At 35.4% G+C, this 17,538-nt stretch overlaps 2 protein-coding genes across 5 annotated transcripts; one reads left to right on the plus strand and one right to left on the minus strand.

Moving 5' to 3' along the window:
* Positions 1-2,808: 2,808 nt before the first annotated feature.
* LOC131430066 (large ribosomal subunit protein bL28m) lies at positions 2,809-4,137 on the plus strand. Its single transcript, XM_058594708.1, has 3 exons — positions 2,809-2,964; positions 3,107-3,248; positions 3,308-4,137. Exons 1-3 carry the CDS (start codon positions 2,944-2,946, stop codon positions 3,988-3,990), a joined length of 846 nt encoding a protein of 281 aa, XP_058450691.1. The 5' UTR covers positions 2,809-2,943; the 3' UTR covers positions 3,991-4,137.
* A 1,421-nt stretch (positions 4,138-5,558) lies between these two features.
* LOC131430068 (TBC1 domain family member 19) lies at positions 5,559-10,842 on the minus strand. Of its 4 annotated transcripts, none has more exons than XM_058594712.1 (8): positions 10,378-10,842; positions 10,161-10,258; positions 9,845-10,096; positions 7,179-7,600; positions 6,815-7,106; positions 6,621-6,758; positions 6,224-6,558; positions 5,559-6,161 (listed from the first exon to the last, which is right to left on the minus strand). In XM_058594712.1, the coding sequence occupies exons 1-8, from the start codon at positions 10,391-10,393 to the stop codon at positions 5,906-5,908; spliced, it is 1,809 nt and encodes a 602-aa protein (XP_058450695.1). In that variant the 5' UTR covers positions 10,394-10,842; the 3' UTR covers positions 5,559-5,905. The 4 variants fall into 4 exon arrangements, with proteins under 4 accessions (XP_058450695.1, XP_058450696.1, XP_058450693.1 ...); XM_058594713.1 differs by having other exon boundaries at positions 6,854-7,106; positions 10,378-10,839; XM_058594710.1 differs by having other exon boundaries at positions 6,815-7,600.
* Between the last annotated feature and the right edge of the window lie 6,696 nt (positions 10,843-17,538).

The raw sequence follows: 17,538 nt of genomic DNA on the forward strand, positions 1-17,538 counted from the left end.
GGTTACTAGCTATGACAACTCGTAAAACAATATCGTTGTTGATTATTAATTTATAGTTCAAAAATATCATGAAGCTATCGCATTCCTGTTAACTATTTAAGTAGTAAGGCATTTTTGGATGGATTTATGGTGAGAAAAATTATTGATTAGTCAACTTGCGCTTTTTTCATGGATTTCGTAGTTCGAGTGAAGCAACCTTCTATTTGTATATTAGTAATTAATAATATCCCACAGCGCTAATAATTAATTATGTATTTGCTGTGTAGTTGGAGCATTTGGAATTTTATGAATAACAAACACGGACGCTCACTTTCCGATTAGATTACGATTACGTAGTCTCATTGTGAAGATCACCAAAGCATACATCATCAAGCTCCCCGAAGCTAAAAGAACTGCTGTTAATTTGGACAAAATTAAATAAGTACACATTATGATCGCTTTCATGTATCAGCATACCTCTCAAAGAACTTTTGCTCAAACATTGGTAAGCTGTTGATACAACTGAACAATACCAATTTATTTATCTGAAAGCACTTCGTTTATAGGATTGTACTTTTGTTCTTTAAAACATGCAAAAATTGGATTGTTTCCATGTATGATAATATGATTTTAATATTCCGTTCGAAATTACACATTTGAAGAAATTAAGGATGTAACAGGCATTTTAGACAAGCACAATCATTTACATCTACAGAATCTACATATTAAAATAGATGCCTGTTGTCTGTTTGTTTCAAATAACCTGTTCTTGAAAACACGAAGACTACAAGGTCCTATGTTTACAAAATTGTACAGAAATTTAAAAAAAAATACATTACATTAAACAACGATTTCAATCATTGTAGCTAAAATTATGTGCTGACTACTTTTGCAAAATCGGTTCTTTATACTTTGGACAACCAATCCGGGTTTGTTCCTGAAATGTAACTGAATATGATACGATTAAAAATCTGTCGTATATGTATAGATAAAAATTTCCAGAAATCTCAAAAAGCATTCTTTCGAGATTAAAATAGTCACGTATCATCTGTAAAAATCACTCGGTGTTTAAATGATAATCATTGATGGTGTGCATAAACGAACAAATCGACTTGATGAAATATTTTAAACAACCTTATCAGTCAGAATTTTAATTGCGAACTATGAAACAGAGAAAAATAATCGCTTATGAAAACGTGACAGATAGAATTTATTGCTAAGCTGTCAAACATTTCTCTATATAGATAAAGATGTGTGCCGTAAATATAGAGATGCGTGTGGATATATTATCGCTTCCCTGCATTAAGGAAAAATAAAATGTATTTGCAAGGATTAGTACAAATGAGTTGCACAGACTCACAAATATAGAACCATTAGATGTAATGTCACAGAATATTATAAGCAAATTCCGACAAAAATCGATGCAATCTTCAATTGAATCGATTCGCTCTCTGTATTAGTTAGTAAGTTAGTATATAAGTTCCTTTTCCCCATTACACAATACAAGTAGGTTTAGAATTTTCCCTGCACAAAAATCTCAGAACTGCGGAAGCAAATAATGTCCTAATGGTAATAACCAAATCATATATATATATATATATATATATATATATATATATATATATATATATATATATATATATATATATATATATATATATATATATATATATATATATATATATATATATATATATGTATATATATATATATATATATATATATATATATATATATATATATATATATATATATATATATATATATATATATATATATATATATATAATAGGGCTGAAAAGTCACCACTTGTGGCTGAACACCCAATTTAAATCTTAATAATTTAATTTAAACTCATATTCCAATAAAGTTATTAAAAAAAATGTATTTGCAAGAATTATTATATTATTTCAGTATAAAATAGAAGTGAATTTTCGGGTTCAGGGCGGGTACGAGTGGCGTTTTTTTTTTATTTTTCTGGGGTATGGGTGTTCGGTTCAAAATTTTGGTCGGGGTCGGGTTTGAAAAAAATTATTCTCTGAGTGGGCCGGGGATGGGAAATTTTTTTTCGGGCTTTAAAAAATACTTACCCGACCATCTACACATGGAACGACATCAACCATATAAAGAGTAAATGTACGACGCTTTGTTGAATTGAGTTGCTTTCTTAAATGAATATAATCACATCCCAAGATAATTTAATTGATGTAATAGTTCCTGGAATTGAGAAAGTTTGGCAAATTAAAGTACTGCCATCAGGGAAACTAACATTCGCGCATAATTCCGAATATTGTGCATGCAGATAAAAATCGAAAGCGACGTCTCTCTCGCCTGATTATGCTGCTCCAGCGAAGTTCACCGTGCCCCAATGGTATGTAGACTGCCATGCGATATATTAATCATTCATAATTGCACGAAAATTCACTCCCTTGTAACGTTCAGTGTCAAACCCATTGATTCCCAAACATACATTATCAACTTTAAGCGCATACAGAAAGTAATATTCCATCGTTATGTGCTTCGATAGTGGAGGCAAGACAATGTATTCATTTATGTTGAAGCACGTGGTTCATAAACAAGACAACAAAATATGTATAAAGTAACATGATTCTATCAGTTGATGTATAGGAAATGGCAGTTCAACTGACGTCGCTCGGCAACGTCGCTGCGCTGGACTGTCCAGCGAATTGCAGATTAGTGCTGCAGCGACAATATGTGCCTTCAAAAGTATTGCAACATGTATAAAAAACAATTTGTGAACGCAGCCCTATAAGATAAGAGAGTTGGAAACGTCATCGTTTTTCTATTATTGTCATTTCATTGTGTATGTGTGCAATTAGGAAACGTCAATTCCATTCAACATAATATTTTTTCAACTTTTAACTGGACACGAGCGATTTTGTGGGAAACTAGCACCAAATCAACCAGCAAAAGCTTCATTATATAATTTATCATCCGCATTCGATGGCATCAGCCACTCCACAGGTATCCTATTTACTGAACTAGAGGATTCAGAACGAATAGTTAACGAGTCCAACTCCGTTCCGTAATCTATTTTGCTGGTTTCGTCATCCAAATCTGTGATGACTTTCTATGTTTGTTTCGATAAGCTTATGAATGTTTTTAGGGAGCCAATTTGCTCTACGGGCTGCGCAAATCTAAAAAATTTACGGAAGGACTAGGAGCTCAATTACCATTAGCGTATAAAAAATTTTGGGATGAATGGAAGCATAGACAACCTGCGGCTGTCCATTATGTGCCTAAAGATGGTATGTAAGCATTACACTGTGACGTATATGTTGTTTATTGTAGAAAATATTTTGAACAGGAATGTTTCAACGAGAAGATGTCACTGGATTAGTAACTCCAATACAGAATGTACCACTGCCATTAATCGTCCCTCCAGAAGCTCACAAAGGCATATGGGGAGGCGAGGCAATCGTGAAAGGATTTCAAAAACGCAATCCTTACAAAAGGCGAGTGCCTCACTTCTGGGTGCCTGTTCTAAAGCGTTCGGTTGTACACAGCCAAATTCTCAATGAACATATGGCCGTAACAGTGACAGATCGCACTTTAGACCAAATTCACGATAATCACGGCTTCGATCACTATTTACTGAAAACACCAGCTTGTGACCTACGCTCCATGCTCGCCATTAAACTGAAAAAGATGGTTCTGGTAGATCTACTTGCTGGATGTCCAAAACACGCTTCACAACCCGAAAAACAGAAGGCAATACTAGATGAGTATTCATGTTATCTGTCTCAGTACACCCCAGAGGAGATTGAGTGGTACGGATTGACCTACAACGAAGCCATCGCCAAAATTGAAGGCCAACTCGAGTCACAAATAGACAAGCGTCCACATAAGGTAATTTTTCGTCAAAAATTGATCGAACAATTAAAAGAAGCCGGTATCAATGAAGCACAAGGTTCCGAGAAACTTGAAGGCATCGAGGATTCCAGCTCTTCCTGGTTGTCGAAGCTCAGCTTCAAGCCGAAAAATTGGTAGTCCCCAGTTTAGCCCGCTCCAGTAGTGATTCTTACATTTGCGGAGAACAATAGAAACATGATTATAAACTAATGTAAAATTTGCAGGATTATTTTGCAGTAGAACTTGAAGAAAAAATTCAATAAATGTTTTCGTTTCATTTACAAGCTTTTCAAACAGATTTTATTGAGGAAAAAAGGAACATTTTGTTCACTATGGTAATTTTTTCTGAGCGTGGACGTGAATATTTTTTTCTTGTCCAATCTTATAGGCGCATCAACTATTCGATTAGGATGAAACCCACAATAATGACATATAATCAGCACAATCTTATCAGAGTGTCGATTCCTGCTAAATTTAGGAAATTTTTTGAATCTGGAATTCTCACTAGAATCTGAGGAAAGTTGGTAAAGACAATTTTCATTAGAACGATTAGTTGTATATACAAATATTACAGTTCAAAGCAGATTTGCATAAATAATACCAACAAAATCTTTCTTATTATATCAGTATCATTGAGCAGCTGAAATGTGGAAAATTCACGCAACACAACCGAACGAACTTCTAAACAGCTTTTAGAATGCATTACTCAGCTACTTTCGAATAGCCAGAAGTTCCTCGAACTCTTATACCGTTTTCGTTTTTGAACCTAGACGAGGGCGACTCTGACTCCGAGTAAAACGAACACGTGGTACGCGCCCTAAACAACAACTCATGAAAAAAATAAACAAACTAGCATGGATGCGTGGTGCGACCCGAGAAAATTTTCAGAGCGAAACTACGCGATTGGAGTACGATCTAGAGCGACCTCAGGTTGCTAAAACAAACATATCAAACGTTGTTTGGGCGACTCTAGGTCAGCTTTCGGGCTGCTCTGATCAATAAACGAAAACGGTATTAAGCAACGGAAAAGGTCACTCGGAACTTGTTCTGTACTTCCCAGCAGTCGAAAATTGCCCCGTGTTTTCTTAAGCTGCGAGAAAGTTCACACAGAACTTGTTATGTACTTTCAAGTTCTCAAAAGCTCCGCGTGTACTTTTAAGCAGCAAGAAAGTGGATGTTTTAAGTGATTGTTTAACTTTTGGTTGCTTGGGTTTGCTCTGTATACGAAATGGAACTAACAGTTCCTGAATCCTGATCTAATCTGATTTCTAGATATAGTGAATATTTGAATGTGCAAACGAAATACAGGCCCTTATTACTGTTCTCACTTCCACTTCCACTTTCACTTCACTCACATGTCACTTCACTTGATTTTACCTATTACCAGTGTCACGGTCAAAAAAATAATCACTGTAGTGAAAAAAAATTATTTTGTCCAACAAAATTTTGGTGATTTGATGTTCGTAATAAACACAAGCTCATCTAAGTAATTACTTTTTTCTCTGAAGTGACTTTCGTTATAATGACCTTCATTCACTTCACTTAGTTTTCACCGTGAAGTGATACCGATAATAAGGTAAAAATCACTTCACTTGGTTTTCACCGTGTAGTGATACCCGTAATAAGGGCCACAGGGAAACTCCTTTGCATGTAAACCGATGCCTGCCAAAGTGGATTTTTATCTTATTTCTATTAAGAAAAGAAATAGAACACATTATTGTATATTTCTGTATATTGTACCATTGATTATTTGCTTTTGGTTGATGAATGAACGAATATGGAACTTTTTCATTTTTTTGAACCTGATTCTATGTTAAAACTGTAGGGATTTTAAATGACACTGTTGAAGTTTAAGAATCCAAGATATAATTCGTACGAAATACAATGTTAATCAAAACAGATCTGTAAAGTATGAAAAAGTGCTATTTCTTGCCAAAACCAACTACTAATAATTTGAATCCTGCAGATTTTGCACTACTACAACTGCTCATTGCATCAATGAATTTTCCATTGGATATCAATCGTTCTCAAGCATGAAAAAGTTCCGCAGCACTCAGTCGCGCGATAGTGTAAGTTGTATTAACGGCAGGACTTTAATAGAAGAGAGATCCGACAAAATGGCTTCAATGTTCTCCAGTGTAACTACCTGCATCAAGCTTTCTCGCCGGAAACTCATAATTATTAACGCCAGGAGCGACAAAATTTCTAAGCTGTCATAGCCCAGAATTAAGTCCCATAAGATAAGCAGTTGCTCCGGAGGAAGGTGACCACTGAAGGCACGCATAAGCCACTTAAACACAACACGAATACTGTAAAATGTAGCAAAATGTAATACCAACAAACACAATGCAAAAGATAACGTTTGAATTACGGTTGAATTTGCAGTTCTCGAAAATGTGACCAAAGTTGCGGCTCGTGAGTCTGAAGTAGTTTCTCAAAAAGTAGACATAAGCTTATAATCCCCTGGGAATTGGTGTTGATCGTCGTCAATCTATGGCAGTAGCGAATGTAGAATGCTCGAAACGTGAAATATAGCGACACTGGGTTATCGTAGAGATAGCAAAACGGGGCCGCCAGCATACATATTCCGTGGAAAGGTACAAAACCGCAAGCCGGACCTTCGTATTGTTTTAATTTTGCTGAGTTGCTGTATTCTGTTTGTATCATTTGACCAATTTCAGCATCTCGACTAAAACAAAGCATGATCTGTGGAATGAAAAATCGCTAATAATAATAAGTTATAAAGAAACGAACTAAAATAATAATACTTGATAAAGAACATCTTCAAACACGAAATATCGATCATCATTAGTGGCCGTCAGTTGCACATCTTTGAATACTAGCTTGTCCACAATGGATTCAGTGGTAAGCACAATATGTTTCAAACTCTCCCAATGTTCGATATGCTGTGGGAAAACCAAAGGGCACCAAACAGATTAATAGCATTGTACCCACTACTTACTACCCTGAACCTAACAATCCGATCATGCACTAGGCTTACATGTGATTCCACTTGACTTCCAAGGACGTAAGCCCAAAGTGGTCCTCGCATCGGGGCTGGAGTAATGCCTTTCTTCAACGCTTGCTGGCACAAAGGGGCGTGTCGCGTCTTTAAAATCTTCTGACACGTGATGGCCCAATCTGCTGAGCCGCTACTGTTGTCGTTGCGCAGAAGTTCTGAGAAATGGACACGCAGTTCGAAAAGGTTTTTCACCGGAAGAGAAATGTGCGCAAACTCCCACTTTGGAAGGAAGCTGAAAAACGATTTAATTAGATTAAGTTTGCTGGCGATTTGCTCAGATGAAAAGCGGAAGTATCGTTTGTACTCTGTTTCGTCCTGTTTAACGGGGCCTTTCAGGGAGAGAAGTACATCGAGCAGATCTTTCGGTGCATACACCGGACGATAGTTCGTCAGGTCAATTTGATAGTTACTAAGCTCGTCCCATTTGGCTAGAATTTCCTCCCGATCGGTAGCGATGCGCGTTTGACCTTGGAGCTGTGCCTTCGATTCGGAACACATCGAATTGAGCGATTTACGAACGCGCCGCTCCCATTGAATACCAGCCCGGCGAAGATAGTTCAAAGGATCACTAGATGGCAGTGTGGGTTTGGAGTCATTTTTCAATGAATTCCGTATCTGGTGATAGATAACATTGCGTATTTCCGTTTCAAGACCATTGGATTTTATGGCTGCTTCCAGAGTGTGTCGCATGTCATCCTTGTCCACCTCGGGCGAACAGGCGAGCTTCTGAAAGTTCATATCGAGGGATGTTGTTCTTGTTAAGGTTATGCACATTCAGAGTCACATAAACATAAGGTGCAGTAACAATATCTATTTCCTTAAATAATTTAAGTGTATTGGTTCTAAATAAACTACGCTATTCTTATAAATCACATCTATAAATCATGTAAAAGAAATTTGATTTGATAGAGCTGTTATACTAAAAGTCATCTCTCAATCACTTTCAATCAACGAATTGTGACGAAATCAGATACAATATCTTTACTTTGGCTCTAAAAAAAAGTTCCAAAATTGTTCAATACCGCTGTTATAGCGACCCGAAAACTCGAAACGAATGCATCTATTTTCATCTTACCCTTAAGCCGAACAGAGACAGCAAATCTCACTCTAACTAATGGTTGTCGTATATGAGATAACTAAGGGAGCCGTTACACTATATTGACTTAATTTATTCCTACACACTTAAAATTTCATTTTCATTTTGGCGAAAAAAATTCTGAAAACGAACGGCACAGCGATATTTTACTGAAATTTCGGCTAAGATAGCTTTTTATAAAATTCTCGGTTTATTATTTCCGATTTCTCGGCAATTCAAAATGTTATGCTCACATTCGGTTTTATAAATTGCCGTGTTTACCAGCAATTGGCCGTTTTGCCAAAATCAGTAAATTAATGATATCAACTTACCGAAATCTCGGTAATAAACTTTTAGACAACCGAAATTCGGTGATTCATTAAAGTAGCCATGATGTAAATGTTCATATGTGGAATTAGCAGCAAATAAAAATTGAATCCGAGCATAGCAATATGTTTCGTGATATTAAGAACAAATTTATTCAATGTTCGACGATTATTCGTGACAAGAAATCCTCCAAAGCATTCTTACGAGATAAAGATCCTCGCAACGCTAATCTACTGCATGAAATTGATTGGACTCCGTTATGATATATTTCTTTAAATATTCAAAGTTTTATTGAGCCATTACTTTCAGTGTAGCCGGAATATGATTTTCTGCGGAAAATCAAATTGTGTTCTCTACTGTAAATAACATGGACGTGCATCCATTCTACGTCGTATATGTTTGGCAATATTTTCTTCATGGGACATATTTTTTTCTTATTTTACATTTCCTAGCCTATTAGCTCAACAGCCAACATAATATTGAAATAAACAAATCAATGATAACGAGTTTAAACTGGAATGTTTAATTTATATTTGAAATTTTATTTTTATTAGTTGCTTAAAATCTCGGCATTAGCCAACATGCTTGAACACCGATAATTCCGGTAATTTGTTGCCAAAAGCGAAGAAGATCTCGGTTATGTATAGTTTTCTCGAAACCGAAAATCTCGGTAAAAGCAAGTCATCTGTCAAATGAAAAATAGAATTTCAGTTATTTTCCTGTTTGTCGAGCCTTCGGCTGTTCAAATCTCGGCAAAGAGATTCGGGAAAAATATCTAAGTGTGTATGCAAAAAGCAATGTTAAAAAAATGGGAAGAAACTAGCTTCCTGACAGGTTTATTTTTTATACTCGTTTTTTAATCAAATACTGATATATTTCGCCGCCAATACGAAAAAATACCGTCATAGTTCGATACAAGGAATTGAAACTTTGCTTAGGGAGCAAATATTCTTCAACACGTTTTAATGCATGTATTCACACTTGTCTGGCACTGTTTCGTGTCTAATCTGAGCTAATTGGCTCAAGTGGCACGTTAGTTCTGATACCTGATTGTTAGGACCTTGCGCCGGTTTTCCTTCAATAACTTTTTCTACAAATGTCGGATTGTATGGCGGTCTTCGAAGGTTTTTCTACTCAAAAAATATACTACGAAAATAACACATGCGCTGATTTTTAGAGTTTATAGGTTGATTTGGTTGAGAAATTGTAAGTAGAACCCGAGAGGCGAATAATCAAAAAGTTAAAACCTCAATAATCAAAATTAAAAATTTCCTAGAAAAAAACTACAAGTCTACGCAAATAATTAACTGATTGATACATGCGTAGCGAAAGCAACAGTTGTTGAAAAATAAAAAACAATGTTCACCAAAACTCACTAAACTTATTAATCGGAGTTCACAAACAGATTTACATTCACTAAAGTTATGCTACACAAACCTAAGCATCGATTCCAATATAACTAAGCATATACTGAAACCTACACTAGCCTGGCTGAGGATACGATAAAAATTGAGGTATATAATATATATAAACAAGAGCGATTAGACAACGTCCCGAAAACAGCTTACCTGAACCATCTTATACAGACTGCCGTAGATTTTCATTGACTTGATATCCTCGGCTAGTTTTAATGCCGTGTGATGAATGCTGGCATCCTTTAGCTCCTCCATGGGAAACTGGTGATCCCACGCTGTACTGCCGACCGTCTTGAGACTCTTCGATGGAGACGATTCACCGGACGAGCTGACCAGATCCGTTACACTCTGTTCAGCCTCTAATGCTGTTTCCGCTGCTGCGACCGCGGCTGACTCTACGGCAGGCTGTGAATACACTGGTCTGTTCGAATCGGCGCATTTATTCGCAACCAATCATCAATCAACTCACCCTGCTGTTTCCCCGCTTCGCTTCTATCCATTCAGGCATTCTGATGTGTTGCTTTGGTAGCAGGACGTTTTTCCCTCGGCTTCCTGATTTTTCCCTTACTGAATAGAAGAATGCAGTTTGGAATGAGTGGAGTTACATAGCACAAGCGTCAAAACTTTACGACGGTTTCCGGGGAATCGAGACTGTTTAATTAGTGGTGACCCTTTCCATTACTCACGCGTTTTATATATCATCCATTATGAACTGGCAAGTTATTTATTCAAAACCAAACACCGAGCTGTCGCAAAAAAAAATTTAAAATTGAGTTACTTCAATATATTTTTTTCATGTAATGCTATATTTTCATAAGGTTCCGAGAAAGTGCCACATAAAAAGATGAAAGGCGAAAAATAAATCAATCTTTGTAAATAAACAAATTAACGGTTACTATGGCTTTCCACTGATGTTGGAAGTTGCGTGTTACTGGATTTATTCTGTTGTCAAGAAATTGGACAAATGAAATCAATTAACCTTTGAATGTTTGGTAGTCACGACGAGGGCGGTTGCAAGGAACTCAAAGACTAGCTCAATATTACGCTTTCTTGTACAAAATTTTAAAGTTTTGTACCAAATACACAATGGTAAAAAAATTGTGTTGATACCAGCTCTAGTACACTGAGAACTTTTTTTGTGCGGGGAATACGATCTTTATAGTACACAACACCCATAACTTCGCAAATCCACACGGAAAAACACAAATTGGGAAAACAGACTTTCGCTGCTGTTTTTATGCTGCACGTAGAACGAACAAAAAATATCCGCATAAATACGTCAGTGCCGTTTTCGTCTATTTAACTGCATTACTTTGGAGTTACACCGCTTCAAAAGAGTTTCGCAGCTCTACCTTGTTCAAAGATTATTTTCTACTAATCCACAAATACCAATGTAAAAGGTATTCACTTGATGTGAAATGTAAAACGTATTATAGTTATTTAACATGAAATGGAATTTTCCAGAACATCAACTTTTTTTTTTAAATGACTATTTATTGGAATATGAGATAAAATTAAATTATTAAGATTTAAATTGGGTGTTCGGCCACAAGTGGTGATTTTTCAGCCCTATTATATATATATATATATATATATATATATATATATATATATATATATATATATATATATATATATATATATATATATATATATATATATATATATATATATATATATATATATATATATATATATATATATATATATATATATATATATATATATATATATATGATTTAGTTATTACCATGAGGACATTATTTGCTTCCGCAATTCTGAGATTTTTGTGTAGGGAAAATTCTAAGCCTACTTGTATTGTGTAATGGGGAAAAGGAACTTATATACTAACTTACTAACTATAATATATAATAACTATAATTTGCTTATAATATTATGTGACATTACATCTAATGGTTCTATATTTGTGAGTTTGTGTAACTCATTTGTGCTAAACCAGGGAGGACGCTTCAAAATAATTTTCAGAATTTTATTTTGAATCCTTTGAAGCGTTTTCTTCCTGGTGGAACAACAACTTGACCAAATTGATACTGCATAAAGCATGGCTGGTCTGAAAATTTGTTTATAAATTAACAATTTGTTTTTTAGACAGAGCTTAGAATTTCTGTTTATAAGAGGATATAAACATTTAATATATTTATCACACTTTGCCTGGATTCCTTCAATGTGATCCTTGAAAGTGAGTTTTTTGTCATACGTTAAACCTAAGTATTTAGCTTGATCAGACCATATCAATTCCAAGCCATTCAATTTGAGAATGTGATTATTGTTTGGTTTAAGAAAAGAAGCTCTTGGCTTATGAGGAAAGATAATTAATTGCGTTTTTGCTGCATTTGGTTTAATTTTCCATTTTGACAGATAATCACTGAAAATATTTAAACTTCTTTGTAGGCGACTGCAGATCACTCTTAGATTTCTTTCTGTGGCTAACAGACTTGTGTCGTTACAGAATAACGATTTCTGACAACCATCGGGTAGATTTGGAAGATCAGAAGTGAAAATATTATACAAGATTGGAGCTGCGCTCGAACCCTGCGGAACACCGGCTCGTACGGGTAGCAATTCAGATTTACAATACTGATAGCTAATCTGAAGAGTACGATAATTTTGAATAATTTTGATCAAATAAATAGGAAACTGGAAATCAAACATTTTTGCTATTAAACCTTTGTGCCAAACACTGTCGAATGCTTTTTCTATGTCTAGAAGAGCAACTCCAGTGGATAACCCAGAAGATTTATTTGCTTTTATCATGTTCGTTACTCTGACAAGTTGATGAGTAGTTGAATGTTCATGTCGAAATCCAAACTGTTCTGGTAAAAAAAATGAATTCTCATTTATATGAGACATCATTCTCAACAAGATAATTTTTTCAAAGAACCTTAGAAAGTTTCCAGAAAGGTTTAGAATATGGTTTAATTTGTTCAACTTCATTAGCGAAATTTTCATTTCGCAAAGAGTAAATCTATGTTTAATTTCTTTTTGTAAATCCTTAACTATGTTTTTCATAGCAGGATCACGAGAACGTTGATATTGTCGTTGACGAACATTCTTCAACCGAATGAGCAGTTGAAGATTGTCATCGATGATAGGAGAATTTAATTTAGTTGGAGCTTTGGGAACTGAAAGATTTCTAGCTTCGATAATGTAATGATTCAAATTATCAATTGCTGTGTCGATGTCCGCAGAATTTTCTAAAATAGTTTCATGATCCACGTGATTTTCAATGTGAGATCTGTAATCCAACCAATTAGCTCTATGATAGTTGAATATAGAACTAATTGGATTAATTATAGCTTCGTTGGAAAGTCTGAATGTTACAGGAAGATGATCTGAGTCAAAGTCAGCATGTGTAATCGGTTCACTACAAATGTGACTTTGATCTTTTAGAACCAGATCAATTGTAGACGGGTTTTTCACGGAAGAGAAACAAGTAGGATTACTGGGATGAAGAACTGTGAAGTAACCAGCTGAGAGTGGATTATGAAGTATTTTACCATTACTGTTATTTTGCCTACAATTCCACTGGACATGCTTAGCATTTAAGTCCCCTATTACGAAAAATTTCGGTCGATATCTTGTGAGTTTTTGCAAATCGCCTTCAAAGAAATTTAATTGTTCGCTGGTGCATTGGAATGGCAAATATGCTCCAGCGATGAAATAAATTCCATGAATGGTTTCAACTTCGATTCCCAAGCTTTCAATAACTTTAGTATTGAAAGAAGGTAAAATTCGATGTTTAATTTGCCGTTGGACAAAAATGGCAACTCCACCATCCATTCCAGTAAACCTGTCAAATCGATGAACCACATAATGTGGATTACTTTTCAATTTGATATTTGGTTTAAGAAAAGTTTCTGTCACAATGGCAATATGGATTTTGTGAACTTCGAGAAAATTATAAAATTCATCTTCACTCGATTTCAAAGATCGAGCATTCCAATTTAAAATATTCAAATAATTATTTAACATCACTGTTAAATTTTAAATTCATTATAATATTATTTGCAAATTTCCATCCGATTTGAAATGCTTCAAAAAGTGATGAAGTTGAATTCATTTGGATGATCATTTGAAAAAGTTGATCTTGTAGGTAGATCATTTTATTTTCAGTTATATCGCCTAAATCGACTTCATTTAAAGAAGCGAATGGCATTGAAGGAATATTTGTAGGTAGACTGCCATTAGAAGAAGATGATTTGGCCGGTCTACCTATTAATAAATTGTTTTCGTTAGAAGATGAACTGCAAGGCGGTCCTGTGTTTTGATTATTTACATTAGAAGAAATAGGTGGTAGATTTCTACCTAATATATCAGCATAACTGACATTAGAAGAAGATGATGACGAGGTCGATCTACCTGTATAAATTGTTTTCGTTAGAAGACGAATTGGCAGGCGTACCTGTTTTTGTTTTAAATTCGAAGAAATAGGTGCCTTAGAAGAATTAGGCGTGGCATTTGTAACGGTTTTTTGATTTTCAGGTATGTTCTGTAAATTTAAGGTCGTTGATTTGACTTGTCTAAGCGAACGAGCGTTTAAAATTTTTTCCCCGACAGGACATTTCAAATAATTGGATTTATGATTTCCATCGCAATTTGAACATGAAAATTTATCAGTGGTTTCATTCATTGGACAAACGTCTTTCGAATGCGATTTACCACAATTCAAACACCGTATATCCATATGACAATTTTTGGTTCCATGACCGAAGCCTTGGCAACGACGACATTGCGTTAAGTTTGCAATACGATTATGCCGTTTATAATGTTCCCAATGAATTTTAATGTGGGAAATGAAACGTACTTTTTCTAAAGTTTTCAAATTGTTTACATCACTTCGATTGAAGTGTATTAGGTAAAGTTCATGGGAAATTCCAGAGCGTGGTTTAGAACTACCATTCGCTCTTTTTTTTCATAAGTATAACTTGGGAAGGGGCAAAACCAAGCAATTCTTTTATTTCATTTTGAATTTCATCAATACTTTGATCATTTGATAAGCCTTTCAAGACAGCCTTGAAGGGTCTGTCTGATTTTATATCATATGAATAAAATTTATGAAGTTTCTCGGACAAATATCGAATAAGACGTTCGTAATCTTCCAATCCATCAACCAAGACTCGACATTCTCCTCTTCGTCCGATTTGAAATGAGACTTTTACTTCCGGGAGAAAAGTAGAAAGCTCAGTACGGAATGCTTTGAAGTCGGAAATCATCACCGTCACTGGTGGCATAGATTGTTGTTTCTTCCCAGAACGACAAGCGTCCATTTTGGGAATTTTTGAAGAATTTTCTTCTATGTCGCTACAATCGGATTCAGGAAGAATCTCGTAAATATTGTTAGACGGCATAGGATCAACGGAAGAGAAATCCGTCCGTTGTCTTTTATTTTTACATTCAGATTCTATAAGATCGTGAATGTTATTAGAAAAATGTTGAATAACGGATTGTGATTTATTCCGTATTGAATTATTTTTAGCCTTAGGCTTGTTGCCTTTCCGATTGGACGCAGGCATTTTTGAAATGAATGGAATTTTGAAGTTTGAATAATAGTTCTTTGAATAGCTAGCCTTAAAAAAGGCTGATTAATTTCTTAGTCACTCTAATATCACTCTTTGTATCACTTAGTCACTCTAATATCACTCTTTGTATAGCCTTGGCTGACTAATTGATAGTCTTTAAAAAGACTGTTAGTGATTCAGGTAGCCTTGAATCAATGAAACTCTAGGTAGCCAGAAAAAATTTCCAGGAGCCAAAAGCTATATGCGTGCGGTGCGAACGACTGTTCAACACCGACTGGAGAACATCAACTTGATTAATCCATCTTGCTCGCTGTGCGCCGCTTCTTCTTGTACCGGTCGGATCACTGTCGAGGACCATTTTAATCGGGTTGTTCTTCGACATTCTAACAATATGCCCGGCCCACCGTAACCGCCAGCCCGTGGCCGTTTGGACGAGCAACTGATGCAGTTCATGGTTCCGTCCATCCGCACTATACCATAGATGGTTCGCAACACCTCCCGTTCGATCCCAATGCACGTTGATCCTCCACAAGCATGGTTCAGGACTCGTGCCCGTAGAGGATAACCGGTCTAATCAGAGTTTTGTAGCTAGTGACCTTCGTACGACGATGAATTTTGCTCGATCGAAGCGTCCTACGAAGTCCGAAGTGAGCATGATTTTCTAACTAGATGCGTCTCTGAATTTCTCTGCTGGTATTATTATCGGCAGTCATCAGTGAGCTCAAGCACCGAACTCTTCGACCATTTCGATTTCATCACCGTCAATCAGAACTCGTAATAGGTGGCTGACATTATCTTGTCTAGAACCCCTGCCTTTCATGTACTTTTTGTTTGTTCTTGTTTCGATTAAAGGGGTTTGTCCGGGAATTCGTAGTTGTGCATGATTTTCCATAGTTGATCTCTATCGATTGTGTCGTAGGCTGATTTGAAATCGATTATAAGTGATGAGTGGGTGCAACTCTTGGTATGAAGGGTACTTCATAAGTTGTCATATCAAAAATGGCTTCATTATTTCGCAAAGTGTTCTCCATTTTGTCTGCAAAAGTGTATTGAACTTTCTGGAGAATATTTTCAAAGTATTCTCCATGAAGATCAATACACTTCTGCAGACAATCGGACAAGTCTTGAAGCATTTCCGCCACTCCGAAGAAAGTGTTTCCATTATATTAGATTTGAACGCTACAATTGCATCTTCTGGTTTAATTTTTTTTTCAAAAACTTCTGAAACGGTTCTTTACAATGAGTTGATGGTTCTACGTTGTTCTAATGTAACGATGACGATGTATTTTTTTTAAGAAACAGGCGGTCACAACTCTTGTTGGATTTTAACTGCTGTGGAAAGTGGAAAGCGATAAAATTTCGAATATCGATTTCGAAAAAAATTACTAGAACGATTCCCTGAACTTAATGTTTTTTTTTCAAGAAACCGGCAAATGAGGAGTAAATTCTGCTATAGGAATTTTTGTTGCCTTATGCCACAGGGAACAAATTGCAGACATCATTGACATGTGAGGAATTTTCATAGGAATTGCTGATTTTTATAGGTGAGATTGGTGATTAACGTAATGTTCAGTGTTCTGTTAAGATAAAAGAAATTGAAGCTTCATTATTTTACATCACTTAATACTCTACGCTTCTACGTTTCGTTAAATGTTGTCTTGAAACAACAGGGATTGTGATATGTGACATATAAACAGACGAATCCTTTTTGTTTTGCATTTGTTTTATATTGTTTTTAAGAGTACAATAATGGTAAATATACGAATTCGGTAAATCTGTTCAACGTTTTGTCGAAAACGTTGCATTTTCTAATGACATATTTGTTACGCTGTTTATCAGACTTAAAGTTTAGTTAAAATAACCCCGCTTTCTGTATACTATTTGAACTAAACAGTTCTTATGCTAGCATAAGCGTTGTATTCACGTACAAAATTAAAACAAAACGACAACCTACTGCAGCGTATCTAATAAACTCCTTCCGCAAATAACAATACTACTGAAAATTCCTTATCTTGCCCGTTCGTTTTCTTCCTAACGCTGAATAAGTAGATAGCTAAAAAGTGCCAACAATCTAAAACATGTTTTGGTTTTGTAGTATAACTGTTTCATATATTACAAAAGATTGCGTTTATAACACAAACTCTCGTTTTGCTTTGTGTTTGTCCGTAGACATTTTTAGTACTCTAACTAATATGTACCACATTCATATGCTTTTCAGTATAGCATCAAACTAAATTTAATATCACATGAAATGACTATTCGCTATTATACCGCAAAAGAACGGATTGACCTTAGTTGATTTGAAAT

The sequence above is a fragment of the Malaya genurostris genome, chromosome 2, assembly GCF_030247185.1.
Source record: "Malaya genurostris strain Urasoe2022 chromosome 2, Malgen_1.1, whole genome shotgun sequence".
Classification (NCBI taxonomy): Eukaryota; Metazoa; Arthropoda; class Insecta; order Diptera; family Culicidae; genus Malaya; species Malaya genurostris.